Here is a 15,704-nt window from a genome sequence, read left to right on the forward strand (position 1 = left end):
GTCTAGCAGCCGTCTGTAGGCGATCTCCAGCTCCCATTCCTGAACCGCCAGAAACTCCAAATCTTCCAGTGCCCAGTGCACTTCCGAGATGTTCAGTAGCCCTTCTCTGAAATCCATGATTTCGTCCAACCGCCACTCCAAATCACTGCCAAAGTTAGAGTCCCCTGTCAGCTTCACATACAACAGTCCCAGGCCGCCGTAGCTTAAGCCTTCCGTTGGGCTGTCCGCTATCCAGGGACATGCTTGGGATACATGGCACCAAAGGGCTCTGTAGCTCTCATCCAGCCACATCTCTGCCCAGACCAGCCTGCTTAATTCAGCTGTTTGTGCAATTTGTGCAGTTTTTCTCCCAACAACAGCACCCGCAATCCATACTGCGACCAGTACCTTTCCCGGTTGGAGGGGAGAACATTTCCCTGGTGTCGCTGCTCACGGGCTAGCGCTCCCTTCCAGAGTTCGCAGCGAATAGAATCAAACCATCCCAGCAGGACCTGCTCTGATACTGGTCCTCTGTGCTGTATCTGCTTCTCTCGCAACCTCCTTCCGAATTCCTCTTCCATGGCGGCTGGTATCTGTACCTCTCCTCTCCTGCTATCCGAACCTTGGATCCAGGTGGAGGTTGGATGTCCCCGACTGCAGGAAGCGTCCCGCTGCTAGCCACCAATGTAACAGAACGTCCCACACTCCGCTGGAGTGCTTCCGTCATATACCGCTTCCTATCAGTCTGGATATAGATATCAGATATTCCAGCTGCTCTCAACACACAACGAGACGAGACTTGTTTGTGTGCTAAACATGGAGTGTTTAATAGAACCAAGAATACAATCTTATATACAGTTTAAAGAGGAGGTAACCAGAACATAAATTAACAGGAGCTAATTAAAGTGGAGGTTCACCCTCAAATAAAAAATTCTGACATCACATGGAGTCGAGCCATCCTACCGACAGAATGCCAGTGTTTTTTTTTTTTTCTCAGCACATACCTCGTTATCACAATTTTCATCCCCCGGCAATCCCGCGGGACTGGGCGTTCCCAAGCACTGCCTGTGATTGACAGGCTTCCGAACGGCGCATACTGCGCGTCACAGGTTCCCGAAAAAACCCGAACGTCGGTGCGGCTCAATATGGGGCCCTTTGCACCGACGGCAACCTGTGACGCGCAGTATGCGCCGTTCGGAAGCCTGTCAATCACAGGCAGTGCTTGGGAACGCCCAGTCCCGCGGGATTGCCGGGGGGTGAAAATCGTGATAACGAAGTTTCTGCTGGGAAAAAAAAAACACCGGCATTCTATCGGTAGGATGGCTCGACTCCATGTGATGTCAGAATTTTTTTTGAGGGTGAACCTCCACTTTAACTAATCATTTACCCAGACGAGGTGACTCCGAGATATGACCTTTGAAGGTAGACGCTCCTCTCAACTGCTATACAATACACATTATCATAAGTGTAAACAGAGGACATCTTCACACCATAGCAGGGTCAATTAGCACAATGAACAGAGAGCTGGCTGGAGGCAGGGGGCATTAGCATCTAACAGTATGAAGGAGTCACTCTTACAATTAACCAGTTGAGTTCAGAATCAAAATAGTTCTTTACAGATATCCTGGGTCAGGTAGTCCAAGATATAATTTCTCAGTCATCCTATGCCCCTGGTGGACATAGGATGATTTTAGACATAAGAGGGTCCGGGGATGTCCCGGGTGAGTCTGTCACATTACTCTTGTCTTAAAACATGTCATTGTTCCTTTTATGGCTAATTTTACATCTTCATTCTTTAGGCTGTATATAATGGGGTTTAATACAGGAACTATAGCTGTGTTAAAAAGCGAGAACACTTTATTGGATTTTATATTGTCACTTGAAGCTGGTCTCAGGTATTGGTAGAAAAGGGTCCCGTAAAGAAGAATGACCACCATCAGGTGTGACGAGCAAGTGTAGAATGCTTTACATCTACCCGAGATGGTAGGGATTCTCATTATAATAACAATAATGAAAACATAAGAGATGAAGGTAAGAACAAATGGGGTTAGGCTTAAAAGGAATATACCTTCTGTGAAAATCAAGACTTCCAGTCCAAATGTGTCACCGCAGGATAGTTCCATAACTGGTTTCATATCGCAGAAGAAGTGATTGATAACATTGCTCTTATAGCAAGAAATCTGTAACAACAGCACAATGTATGGTACAATTGCAATAAATCCCATCAGCCAGCTCACCAAGAACAATGCGGAACAACTTTCAGAGTTCATGACCGTCACATAATGTAAGGGTTGGCAGATGGCTATATATCGATCATAACTCATCACTGTCAGTAGGAACAGCTCGGTAGCAGTGAGTGATGAAAAGAAGTAAATCTGAGACATACAAGAATAAAAATAAATCTTTTTATTCCCTGTTACAAACATGGCAAGAAGATTATGCTGCGTAACTGTAGAACATGACACATCCAAGATAGCCAAGTTACAAAGGAAAATGTACATGGGAGTGTGAAGATGAGGGTTGGTGTACACCAAGAGAAGAATGACCAGGTTTCCACAAAGAGCAAGGAGATAAGTCAGAAGAATAAAAACAAAGGTGACAATTTGGTGTTCTGGCACATCAGAAATACCTTGAATGATGAAATAGTTCCAACTTGTCCGGTTCATCGTTTCCTTTGCTTTGTTTTTGATCAGGAACATATACTGTAAGAAAATAATAAGTATTTTATCCACTTAAGCCCCGGACCAATATGCTGCTAAATGCCCAAAGGCGTTTTTACAATTCGGCACTGCGTCGCTTTAACAGACAATTGCGCGGTCGTGCGACGTGGCTCCCAAACAAAATTGGCGTCCTTTTTTCCCCACAAATAGAGCTTTCTTTTGGTGGTATTTGATCACCTCTGCGGTTTTTATTTTTTGCGCTATAAGCAAAAATAGAGCGACAATTTTGAAAAAAAATGCAATATTTTTTACTTTTTGCTATAATAAATATCCCCCAAAAACATATATATAAAAACATTTGTTTTCCTCAGTTTAGGCCGATACGTATTCTTCTACCTATTTTTGGTAAAAAAAATCGCAATAAGTGTTTATCGATTGGTTTGCGCAAAATTTATAGCGTTTACAAAATAGGGGATAGTTTTTTTGCATTTTTATAAAAAAAAATTTTTTTACTACTATTGGCGGCGATCAGCGATTTTTTTCGTGACTGCGACATTATGGCGGACACTTCGGACAATTTTGACACATTTTTGGGACCATTGTCATTTTCACAGCAAAAAATGCATTTAAATTGCATTGTTTATTGTGAAAATGACAGTTGCAGTTTGGGAGTTAACCACAGGGGGCGCTGTAGGAGTTATGCTTCACCTAGTGTGTGTTTACAACTGTAGGGGGGTGTGGCTGTAGGACTGACGTCATTGATCGAGTCTCCCTATAATAGGGATCACTCGATCGATACGCCGCCACAGTGAAGCACGGGGAAGCCGTGTTTACATAAGGCTCTCCCCGTTCTTCACCTCCGGGGAGCGATCGCGACGGAGCGGCTATAAACGAATACCCGCGCCGTCGTCCCGGATAGCTCCCCGCGGGAATCCGCCCACCGCACGCAGCGGGGGGGTCCCGATCGGACCCCCCACCCGCTAGAAGGCAAGGACGTATATATACGCCCTTCTGCCTGTCCGTGCCATTTTGCGGATGTAAATAGTCGTGCGGCGGGCGTTAAGGGGTTAACAAATCTGTAATATTAGATACGCCACTGACAACTATGTTATCTTTGAAGCAGGAGCGGCCCATCCATTAGGGGCGCACGGGCATCGCCTCCCCTTTCCATCCCCGCTGCCACCCCTATTCATGTGTCATGTATTACAGTGGCGGGGGGTGTTTTTTTTTTTTTTTTAGGCTTCAAAATAGGGTGGGCTCTGATCGCAGAGTATCGAGCTCAGAGCCCACTCAGGTGAGTGTTAGAATAGCAAATTAATATTCACTATTCTAATGCCCCGTACACACGATCGGAAATTCTGACAGCAAAAGTCCGATGTGAGCCTTTGAATGGAAATTCCGACCGTGTGTATACACCATCAAACTTTTGCTGTCGGAATTTCTATCGGAAATGCTCGCCCCCTCCCTTGGACTACAGGAGAGTCAGGACACCCACTAACACACAGCTCTTTTATCTGCAACATGGAGAGCATCCTGACTCTCCTGTAGTCCAAGGGAGGGGGCGAGCACGACACTCCACACCAGGGAGAAAGCCTTGCATTACTGTGTGGAGTTACAGACAGAAGAACAGGAAGTGAGGATTTCTCAGAAGAAATAAGGACATTTAAAAGCAAAATTTACGGATGAGGTAAGTGAAGGAGGACTGCACTAAGGTAAAGGAAGTTATTTAGGGGGGAAAAAAATTACCTTTACAACCCCTTTAATGTTATTACATGAATGCACGGCACTCAAAAGCACTATAAAGCTCAATATTGAAACTAGAAAATGTCCAACGAAAGACCAAACTATTTACCTATCCATCGATCTTAAAGCAATAATAAGCCCAAAAGGAAACACATTTTTAGATGGCAGCTTACCAATTCTTATGCCGCCTACACACAATCATTTTTCAGCTTGTAAAAAGCGAAGTTTTTCAGGCTCTAGAAAAAACGTTTTTTTCAACTTCATCATTAAAACGACGTTGCCCACACACGATCGTGAAAAAAAAAATGCTCTAGCAAAGCGCGGTGACGTACAAAACGTACGACGGCACTATAAAGGGGAAGTTCCATGCGGATGACGCCACCCTTGGGGCTGCTTTAGCTGATTTTGTGTTAGTAAAAGACGATTCGCGCTTTTCTGTCTGTTGCAGCGTGATGAATGTGCTTACTCTATTACGAACGGTAGTTTTACCAGAACGCTCCCGTCTCATAACTTGCTTCTGAGCATGCGCGGATTTTTCACGTCGTTAAAGCCCACACACGATCATTTTTTACAACCCGAAAAATTTGCCCGTTTTTCAGAACCTGAAAAATGCTCTGAAACCCACACACGATCGTTTTAAATGACATTTTTAAAAAACTTCGTTTTTTACAACCCGAAAAATGATCGTGTGTACGCGGCATAATAGTTGTCCTGTGGACAGATTCTCCCACCTGAGCTGTGGATCTCTGCAGCTCCTCCAGAGTTACCATGGGCCTCTTGGCTGCTTCTCTGATCAATGCTCTCCTTGCCCGGCCTGGTCAGTTTAGGTGGACGGCCATGTCTTGGTAGGTTTGCAGTTGTGCCATACTCTTTCCATTTTTGGATTATGAATTGAACAGAGCTCTGTGAGATGTTCAAAGCTTGGGATATTTTTTTATAACCTAACCCTGCTTTAAACTTCTCCACAGTTTTATCCCTGACCTGTCTGGTGTATTTCTTGGCCTTCATGATGCGGTTTGTTCACTAAGGTTCTCTAACAAACCTCTAAGGCCCCGTACACACGACAGAGGAACTCGACGTGCTTGGCACGTCGAGTTCCTCGTCGAGTTTTGGGATGAAGCCGCCGAGGAGCTCGGCGGGCCGGCTTCTCCCATAGAAGAACGAGGACAACGAGAAAATAGAGAACATGTTCTCTATTTTCTCGTCGAGTTCCTCGGCGGCTCCATCGAGCCAAAACTGTACAGACGACAGAGTTTCTCGGCAGAATCCGGGTTTTGACCGAGTTTCTCGGTGAATTCTGCCGAGAAACTCTGTCGTGTGTACGAGGCCTTAGGGCTTCACAGAACAGCTGTATTTATACTGAAATACAATTACACACAGGTGGACTCTATTCACTAATTAGTTGACTTTTGAAAACAATTGGTTCCACTGGATTTTAGTTAGGGGTATCAGAGTAAAGGGGGCTGAATACAAATGCCCCCCCCCCCACTTTTCACATATTTACCGTATTTATCGGCGTATACCGCGCACTTTTTTGCCCTGAAATACGCCGATACCCGCGCCGAGTTTGAACTACTGCGCCGGCATATACCGAGTGCAGTACACTCGTGCAGGCTCGGGTTCTCTCGCAGTCACGTCCTGGACGTACAGGACAAACAGGACTTGACCGCGAGAGGAGCCGAGCCTGCCCGACTATACACGAGTGTACTGTGCTCGGTATATGCTGGCGCAGTAGTTCAAACTCAGCGCGGGAAGCGGGGATCGAGCGGGGAGTACACCGCAGAAGGACGCCGGACCCGACGAGGAGGACACCACCGAAGCCGCAGACGGACGCCGGACCCGACGAGGCCACCGCGCAAGACACCAAAACTGTAAGTACTAAAATCTTTTTTTTACAGGAATGCGGGTCCACTTTAGGGGTGCGCGCTATACGCCGGAGCGCGCAATACCCCGATAAATACGGTACTTGTAAAAAAAAAAATTGAAAATCATTTATCATTTTACTTTCACTTCACAATTGTGCGTCAAAAAAAATCCCAATAAAAAAAAATTACCGTATTTATCGCGGTATAACGCGCTCCCGCGTATACCGCGCACCCCTAAAGTTGACCCGAATCCTGTGGAAAAAAGTTTTTTTTGTACTTACAGTTTTGGTGCCTTGCGCGGCGTCCATCGGCGGCCTCGTCGGGTCCGGCGTTCGTCTGCGGCTTCGGGTGTCCTCTTCGGCGGGTCTGGCGTCCTTCTGCGGCTTCGGTTGTCCTTCTGCGGCTTCGGGTGTCCTTCTGCAGCGGGTTCGGTGTCCTCTTCGGCGGGTCGGGCATCCTTCTGCTGCGTCCTCACGTCCTCCCCGCGCCGAGTTTGAATACTGCGCCGACATATACAGAGCGCAGTACACTCGTGTATTGTCGGCAATGCTCGGCTACCCGCGCTGACGTCCTGTACGTCCAGGACGTGAGCGCGGAAGGAGCCGAGACTGCCCGACTATACCCGAGTGTACTGCGCTCGGTATATGTCGGCGCAGTATTCAAAACTCGGCGCGGGAAAGCAGGTATTGGCGTATACCGCGCACCCACGATTTTGATTTTCAGGGCAAAAAAGTGAGCGGTATACGCCGATAAATACGGTACATTTTTGGTTGTAACATGACAAAATGTGGAAAATTTCAAGGGGTGTGAATACTTTTCAAGGCACTGTATACTCATACCATAGTTTAACTTCCCTACAGACTAAATAATACAGTATATAGTGATTTGGGTTATTTTCACCAAAGAAATGTAGTAGAATATATTTTGACCTAAATTAACAAAGAAAGATTATTTATTTGCAAAATTTTATAACAGAAACAAAAAAAAACATGTTTTTTTTTCTGTCTTTTTTCATTTATTTAGCAAAAAATAAAAAAAATACCAACAAAGCAAGCTCTATTTGTGTGAACAAAATGATAAAAATGTAGTTTGGGTAGAGTGTTGCATTCAACGTGTGAGAGCCCTGAAAGTTAAAAATTTACCTGGGCAGGAAAGGGGTATAGGTGCCCGGTATTGAAGTGGTTAATTACTACTTACTGCAGACCAGTCTTTATTGCATTCAACAGTCAAGAAAGAATATAAGAAGGGAGACCGGAACACAGAAAAAAAATAAAAACTCACCAAACCAAGCTGTTAACATGTATCAAAACCCAAAAAGAAAAATATAATATATAGCAGATTACCAATAATTATGCCGCGTGCACACGGTCGGAATTTCCGATGGAAAAAGTCCGACGGAATTTTTTCATCGGATATTCCGACCGTGTGTATGCCCCATCGGACTTTTTCCTTCGGAAATTCCGACGGACTTAGAAAGAGAGCATGTTCTCTTTTTTTCCGACGGAAGAAATTCCTATCGGATAATCCGTTTGTCTGTACGGAAAAAAAAACATGCATGCTCGGAAACAATTTGACGCATGCTCGGAAGCATTGAACTTAATTTTTCTCAGCTCGTCATAGTCTTGACGGTCGGAATTTGGTGTGACCATGTGTATGCAAGACAGCTTGAGTGGAATTCCTTCGGAAAAACCCATCAGAGTTTATTCCGACGGAAAAAAACGGACGTGCGTACGCGGCATTAGATGTGATGGCTGGTAAGTTGCAATATATTTATTTTTAATTCAGATTTACAATTTACAGGAATGAAAATTGCTACAGAGTGTACAAAGATTTCTGTATTTCTCAGAAAGCAATAAAGATATTGGTGCAATAATGGCGGAGCTCCGCCGTTTTAAAAAATATCAAAAGCCAGCAGCTACAAATACTGCAGCTGCTGACTTTTAATATTAGGACACTTACCTGTCCTGGAGTCCAGCGCCGTCCGCAGCAGAGCACGAGCGATCGCTCGTCACTCTGCTGCTCCCCCCGCCATCCTCGGTGAGGGAATCAGAAAGTAAAGCGTTTCGGCTTCACTGCCCGATTCCCCACGGCGCATGTGCGAGTCGCGCATCGCCGTCCTCACTGGTCCCCGTTGTGTTCTGGAAGCCGTGTGTTTCCCAGAATACAACGGGCGGGGGCGGGATGTGACGAACTACCCGCAGAGAGGACTCCTGGAAGTGGGTGCAAATACCTGTCTTAGACAGGTATCTGCACCCCCTCCCCCCTGAAAGGTGTCAAATGTGACTCCAGAGGGGGGGAGGGTTCCGATGAGCGGAAGATCCACTTTAGGATGGAGCTCCGTTTAAGGGCCAGATTCTCGTAGTTTTGCGGCGGCGTAACGTATCCGATTTACGTTACGCCACCGCAACTTAGACGGGCAAGTGCTGTATTCTCAAAGCACTTGCTCCGTAAGTTGCGGCGGCGTAGCGTAAATCGGCCGGCGTAAGCCCGCCTAATTCAAATGTGGGACAGGGGGGCGTGTTTTATGTAAATGTACTGTGACCCGACGTGATTGACGTTTTTCACGAAAGGGGGCATGCGCCGTCCGCGGAAATCTCCCAGTGTGCATTGCTCCTAATACGCCGCAAGGACGTATTGGTTTTGACGTGGACGTAAACTACGTCCAGCCCCATTCACGGACGAGTTACGCAAACGACGCAAAATTTTCACATTTTGACGCGGGAACGACGGCCATACTTAACATTGTTACGCCGCACTGATGCCACCATATAGCAGGGGCAACTACACGCCGGGAAAAGCCTAACGTCAACGGCGTAACTTTACTGCGTCGGCCGGGCGTACGTTCGGGAATTCGCGTATCTACCTAATTTGCATACTCGACGCGGAATTCGACGGAAGCGCCACCTAGCGGCCAGCGTAAAAATGCAGTTACGATCCGACGGCGTAAGAGACTTACGCCTGTCGGATCTAACAGCTATCTATGCGTAACTGATTCTAAGAATCGGGCGCATAGATACAACGGGACAAGGCAGAGATAGGACGGCGTATCTGGAGATACGACGGCGTATCTCGGTTGTGAATCTGGGCCTAACATTTTTAGAAGGTGTTCAGCAGTGGCAGCTCCTGTATAATTTTTAATTAGAGGTTTAATTTGTACGATTGATGATTTACCCGGAGTAGGAAGATTCAACGAAAAAAAAAATAAAAAATGTATCAAGCCCAAATGTAAGCTTTCATGACAGTCTGATGAAAGTCTTCCTCTCGTGGTTTAGCAATGGATAAGGCAAAGCCAAAGATCTGTACTGCCACTGATCTGTGCCATTAATATTTCTCAGTGCTTAAAAAAATACACACAGGAGGGCACAGAGCCAGTTCTTTTAATGTACGACTATTTGTTTCTGACTGTAGATTATATAATATGTTGGTGGTTTGGGAACAAATCCCTATCAGGACATAAAGACTCGGAGGATTCCTGGTTTAACTGGGTAATGTCTGTGGGGAAAATAGATCTATTGTCTAAGAACAGCCTAATTAAGATTAATGCCGCGTACACACAGTTGTTTTTCGGCATGAAAAAAAACGACATTTTTCAGCATGCCCAAAAAAACGACGTTTTTCCAACTTCATCATTAAAAACGATGTTGCCCACACACCATCGTTTTAAAAAAATGATGAACAAAGCGCGGTGACGTACAACACGTACGACGGCACTCTGAAGGGGAAGTTCAATTCGCCTATGGGCTGCTTTTAGCTGATTCCTTGTTAGTAAAAGACGATTCGCGCTTTTTTGTCTGTTACAGCGTGATGAATGTGCTTACTCCATTATCAACGGTAGTTTTACCTGAACGAGCGCTCCCGTCTCGTAACTTGCTTCTGGGCATGCGCGGGTTTAAAATGTCGTTTTAGCCCACACATGATCATTTTTTACAACCCGAAAAAACGACATTTTAAAAAACGACGTTAAAAAATGCAGCATGTTCGAATTTTTTTTTTTTGTCGTTTTTCAGAAGCCCAAAAACGATGTGAAGCCCACACACGATAATTATAAATGACGTTTTTAAAAACGTTGTTTTTTTTCATGCAGAAAAACGACCGTGTGTACGCGGCATTAGGGCCAGTTTACACCATAGAAATGTAGTCCGTATGCGTTCCAGATGCTTTTCTGCATGTGTGTTTTTGATGCTTTCCATTGCATTTTTTGGTGCGTTTTTGATGCAGTCCTGTGCATTTTTATCTCCTCTTTTTTTCTTAACCTTACATAGGGACACGTGTGTTTCAGTGCATTTAGGTGCGTTCCAGTACGTTTTTGATGCGTTTTACAGTTTTCCAATCTAGTGCAGTGCATGTTCTATATATATATATATATATATATATATATATATATACACTCTGCATCCAGTGTAGCCTATATCTACAGTGCATTCCTGGTGTACTTCTACTACTTTTCTTGTGGTGTACACTGTACACAATACAGTGCAGCCATAGTGCCGTTGCTACTACACTTCTGGTGGTGTACACAGTACACAATATAGTGCAGTTGCTACTACTTTTCTGGTGGTGTACACAGTACACAATACAGTGCAGCCGTAGTGCAATTTCTATTACACTTCTGGTGGTGTACACAATACAGTGCAGCCGTAGTACAGTTGTTACTACTTTTCTGGTGGTGTACACAATACAGTGCAGCCGTAGTACAGTTGTTACTACTTTTCTGGTGGTGTACATAGTATCTAATACAGTGTAGAGTGGTGATGCAAAACAAAATATACATCATGTCCGGAAGGCCACCAAGGAGAGGCAGACGCTCACAGGCCACTAAAAGAGGGCAAGCAGGCTATGTGTCTACAGTCAACAGTCCTGGTCATGGTGCATCCTCTCCAGGTGGTCGTGGGTCACACTTGTCCTTTTTTTCTGCTGCTAGCCGTGTTATTCAGCCACAACATGCAGAAGAATTGGTGGAGTGGATAACAATATCCTTATCCTCCATATCCTCTGTCACCCAGGCTCAGAGTAGTTTGCCTTCCAATGCAGCTGCCAAAGCGGCCTATTCCACTGGCTCCTTGTCTACAGTCACTCCTTCCCTAGCCCCACCATCATGCATGGAGGAGTCCCCCGAACTATTCGACCACAGTGTTGGGTACATGCTGCTGGGGGATACGCAGCGATTTGAAGGCTCCCAGGTTGAGGAAGGGAGTAACGTGAACCGAGAAAGAGGGGGTCTCTCTGGCAGTCATGTTCCCCCAGCTGCAGCATACTGCAAAGTTTTCTCCAGTGATGAGGAAGGAGGGGATGATGAAGACACTGACTCTACTTGGGTGCCTGATAAATCTGAGGAGGAGACACATATCCAATGAGACAGGATGCCCTCCAGCTCCGCAGGTGCAGGGCACTGCTGACTCCCGCTGATTTTGTAAAGTTCCTTGGTATGGGCCTTTTTTGACACGTGTGAAGTAGATCGCACCGTTGCTGTTTGCAACCTATGGCTGAAGATGATCAAGCGTGGCCAAAACAGCAGCTGCTTGGGCACCACATGCTTGACCAGTCATATGACGACCTCCCATGCAGTCCATTGGCAACAGCACTTGAAAGACCCACATCAAAGAAAAAGGCGGACTTCTCCTTGCTCCTTAGCTGGGATCTCCAACCCAACTATACCTCCAGTCCTCTCAAAAACCTGCACTGAGGGGAATGAAGGTATAGCAATAGGTGTCCTAAGTACTTGCAGTACAACACCATCTGATTTTAGCAGGCAAATTTCCCTACCCCAGTTGCTAAACCATAAAAATAAATTCGGTCCCAGCCATCCACATGGGGGTTACGGTGTTGTTGCACCACCACCACCCAAAGCCCAATTTTTTCAAAGCAGGGCCCATTCCTGCGCCCACCAAGAGTAACTGTGAGGGCTTAGAGTGTTGTTTCACCACCACCACCTAAGGCCCCCTAACGCATGTAATTACAATTCTTGATATAATATTTAATAGCAGGGCCTATTCCTGCTCCCATCAAGAGTAACAGTGTTGTGGAACCACCAAAGGCCCAATTTTTCTGCCCCTGTTTAACAGGGGCATGCAATTACAATTTTTCATATAGTATTTCACAGCCCGTTCCTTCCCCCACCAAGAGTAACTGTGAGGGTTTACAGAGTTCAGGTACCACCAACACCTAAGGCCCAATTTTCTGCAGAGTATATAGGGCAGGTCGTATAGTATATATACTGCTGGGTGACCCCCACGCCATTTTTTAAAAAAATCCCCTTAATATCCATAATAGACCCAAAGGGCCTGGTTATGTACTGGGGGCGGAGGGGGGGGGGGCTAATTCCGTTGTTTTAAATTATTTCCATCTATAAAGCCTTCCACCAGATGTAGCTTGTCACTTGCCATTATAAAGTCTTCCACCAAATAAAGCTTGTCACTTGCCATTATATTGCCTTCCCCCAGATGCAGCTTGTCACTTGTCATTATAAAGCCTTCCCCCAGATGCAGCTTGTAATTTTCCATTATAAATCCTTCCCCCAGATGAAGCTTGTCACTTGCCATTATACAGTCTTCCACCAAATATAGCTTGTCACTTGCCATTATATTGCCTTCCCCCAGATGAAGCTTGTCACTTGCCATTATAAAGTCTTCCACCAGATGTAGCTTGTCACTTGCCATTATAAAGTCTTCCACCAGATGTAGCTTGTCACTTGCCATGATTAAGTCTTCCACCAGATGTAGCTTGTCACTTACCATTATACAGCCTTCCACCAGATGTAGCTTGTAATTTTCCATTATAAATCCTTCCCCCAGATGAAGCTTGTCACTTGCCATTATACAGTCTTCCACCAAATATAGCTTGTCACTTGCCATTATATTGCCTTCCCCCAGATGAAGCTTGTCACTTGCCATTATAAAGTCTTCCACCAGATGCAGCTTGTCACTTGCCATTATACAGCCTTCCACCAGATGTAGCTTGTCACTTGCCATTATAAAACCTTCCCCCAGATGAAGCTTGTCACTTGCCATTATACAGTCTTCCACCAAATATAGCTTGTCACTTGCCATTATAAAGCCTTCCCCCAGATGAAGCTTGTCACTTGCCATTATAAAGCCTTCCCCCAGATGCAGCTTGTCACTTGCCATTATACAGTCTTCCACCAAATATAGCTTGTCACTTGCCATTATAAAGCCTTCCCCCAGATGAAGCTTGTCACTTGCCATTATAAAGCCTTCCCCCAGATGCAGCTTGTCACTTGCCATTATACAGCCTTCCACCAGATGTAGCTTGTCACTTGCCATTATACAGCCTTCCACCAGATGTAGCTTGTCACTTGCCATTATAAAACCTTCCCCCAGATGAAGCTTGTCACTTGCCATTATACAGTCTTCCACCAAATATAGCTTGTCACTTGCCATTATAAAGCCTTCCCCCAGATGAAGCTTGTCACTTGCCATTATAAAGCCTTCCCCCAGATGCAGCTTGTCACTTGCCATTATTAAGTCTTCCACCAGATGTAGCTTGTCACTTGCCATTATAAAGTCTTCCACCAGATGTAGCTTGTCACTTGCCATTATTAAGTCTTCCACCAGATGTAGCTTGTCACTTGCCATTATACAGCCTTCCACCAGATGTAGCTTGTCACTTGCCATTATACAGTCTTCCACCAAATATAGCTTGTCACTTGCCATTATAAAGCCTTCCCCCAGATGAAGCTTGTCACTTGCCATTATAAAGCCTTCCCCCAGATGCAGCTTGTCACTTGCCATTATTAAGTCTTCCACCAGATGTAGCTTGTCACTTGCCATTATTAAGTCTTCCACCAGATGTAGCTTGTCACTTACCTTTATAAAGCCTTTCACTGGATGCAGCTTGTCACTTGCCATTATAAAGCCTTTCACTGGATGCAGCTTGTCACTTGTAGCCTGCCGCACGCAGTCCAGGAGGATGTCATATGATTAAAGTCCCGCTCGGCCATCAAATTTCTAAAAATATAAAAAAAAATATCTGTTGTACTGCTGGCCATAGTTGATGCGTACTACCAATTTACATACCACAATGTGAGATCCTATGGTAGCAGCAGTGATTTGGCCATCTTTCAACACAGCAAATTTAACACACAGTTACGGGAAAACCAACTCCTTCTTCTACAAGATAAGCCATGGCCCGTAAGAAGTGAGCAAGCTTATCCTTCTGTGTCCATTAGAGATAAGGCATTTGCTATAGGGGAACATTCAATGTACCCCATTCCCATAAAGGCCTGAGCCCACAAAAGCACAATGGTGGAATGCTCTTTTGGCTTCCTCACCAACAAGTGTAGAATACGCCATTCTTCCTTTAAAGTGGTTGTAAAGGATAATTTTTTGGTGGTCTGCAGCGGATGATCGCCATCTATGGGCCAGCAAGGACTTGTATGCCGAATTCTCTAATTTTAAATGTAAGTGGATAATGCACCTATTGTAAAATTAACCACTTAAGCCCCGGACCAATATGCTGCTAAATGCCCAAAGGCGTTTTTACAATTCGGCACGGCGTCGCTTTAACAGACAATTGCGCGGTCGTGCGATGTGGCTCCCAAACAAAATTGGCGTCCTTTTTTCCCCACAAATAGAGCTTTCTTTTGGTGGTATTTGATCACCTCTGCGGTTTTTATTTTTTGCGCTATAAACAAAAATAGAGCGACAATTTTGAAAAAAATTCCATATTTTTTACTTTTTGCTGTAATAAAAATCCCCCAAAAACATATATAAAAACATTTTTTTCCTCAGTTTAGGCCGATACGTATTCTTCTACATATTTTTGGTAAAAAAAATTGCAATAAGCGTTTATCGATTGGTTTGCGCAAAATGTATAGTGTTTACAAAATAGGGGATAGTTTTATTGCATTTTTATTATTTTTTTTTTTTTACTACTAATTTACTACAGCGATTTTTTTCGTGACTGCGACATTATGGCGGACACTTCGGACAATTTTGACACATTTTTGGGACCATTGTCATTTTCACAGCAAAAAAATGCATTTAAATTGCATTCTTTATTGTGAAAATGACAGTTGCAGTTTGGGAGTTAACCACAGGGGGCGCTGTAGGAGTTAGGCTTCACCTAGTGTGTGTTTACAACAGTAGGGGGGTGTGGCTGTAGGTCTGACGTCATCGATTGTGTCTCCCCTATAAAGGGGATGACACGATCGATGCGCCGCCACAGTGAAGCACGGGGAAGCCGTGTTTACATACAGCTCTCCCCGTTCTTCAGCTCCGGGGAGCGATCGCGACGGAGCGGCTATAAACGAATAGCCGCGCCGTCGTCCCGGATCGCTCCCTGAGGGAATCCACCCGCCGCACGCAGCGGGGGGGGGGTCCCGATCGGACCCCCCACCCACTAGAAGGCAAGGACGTATATATACGCCCTTCTGCCTGTCCGTGCCATTTTGCGGACGTAAATAGTCGTGCGGCGGGCGTTAAGTGGTTAAAATCACATT

The 15,704-nt window shown here is 45.2% G+C and overlaps 1 protein-coding gene across 3 annotated transcripts in view; it reads right to left on the bottom strand.

Annotated features, from left to right (window-relative positions):
- Positions 1 to 1,668: 1,668 nt before the first annotated feature.
- LOC120914344 (olfactory receptor 6C4-like) overlaps positions 1,669 to 15,704 on the bottom strand; it is a 56,880-nt gene continuing 42,844 nt past the window's right edge. For all 3 annotated transcript variants that reach the window (XM_040325011.1, XM_040325010.1, XM_040325009.1), the window contains 2 exons: positions 14,071 to 14,211; positions 1,669 to 2,681 (listed from right to left, as the gene is read on the bottom strand). In XM_040325011.1, the coding sequence (XP_040180945.1) occupies positions 1,710 to 2,681; positions 14,071 to 14,112 (1,014 nt within the window). In that variant the 5' untranslated portion in view covers positions 14,113 to 14,211 and the 3' untranslated portion in view covers positions 1,669 to 1,709. The remainder of the gene's footprint in view (positions 2,682 to 14,070; positions 14,212 to 15,704) is intronic.

Source organism: Rana temporaria, chromosome 9 (genome assembly GCF_905171775.1).
Source record: "Rana temporaria chromosome 9, aRanTem1.1, whole genome shotgun sequence".
Taxonomy (NCBI): Eukaryota; Metazoa; Chordata; class Amphibia; order Anura; family Ranidae; genus Rana; species Rana temporaria.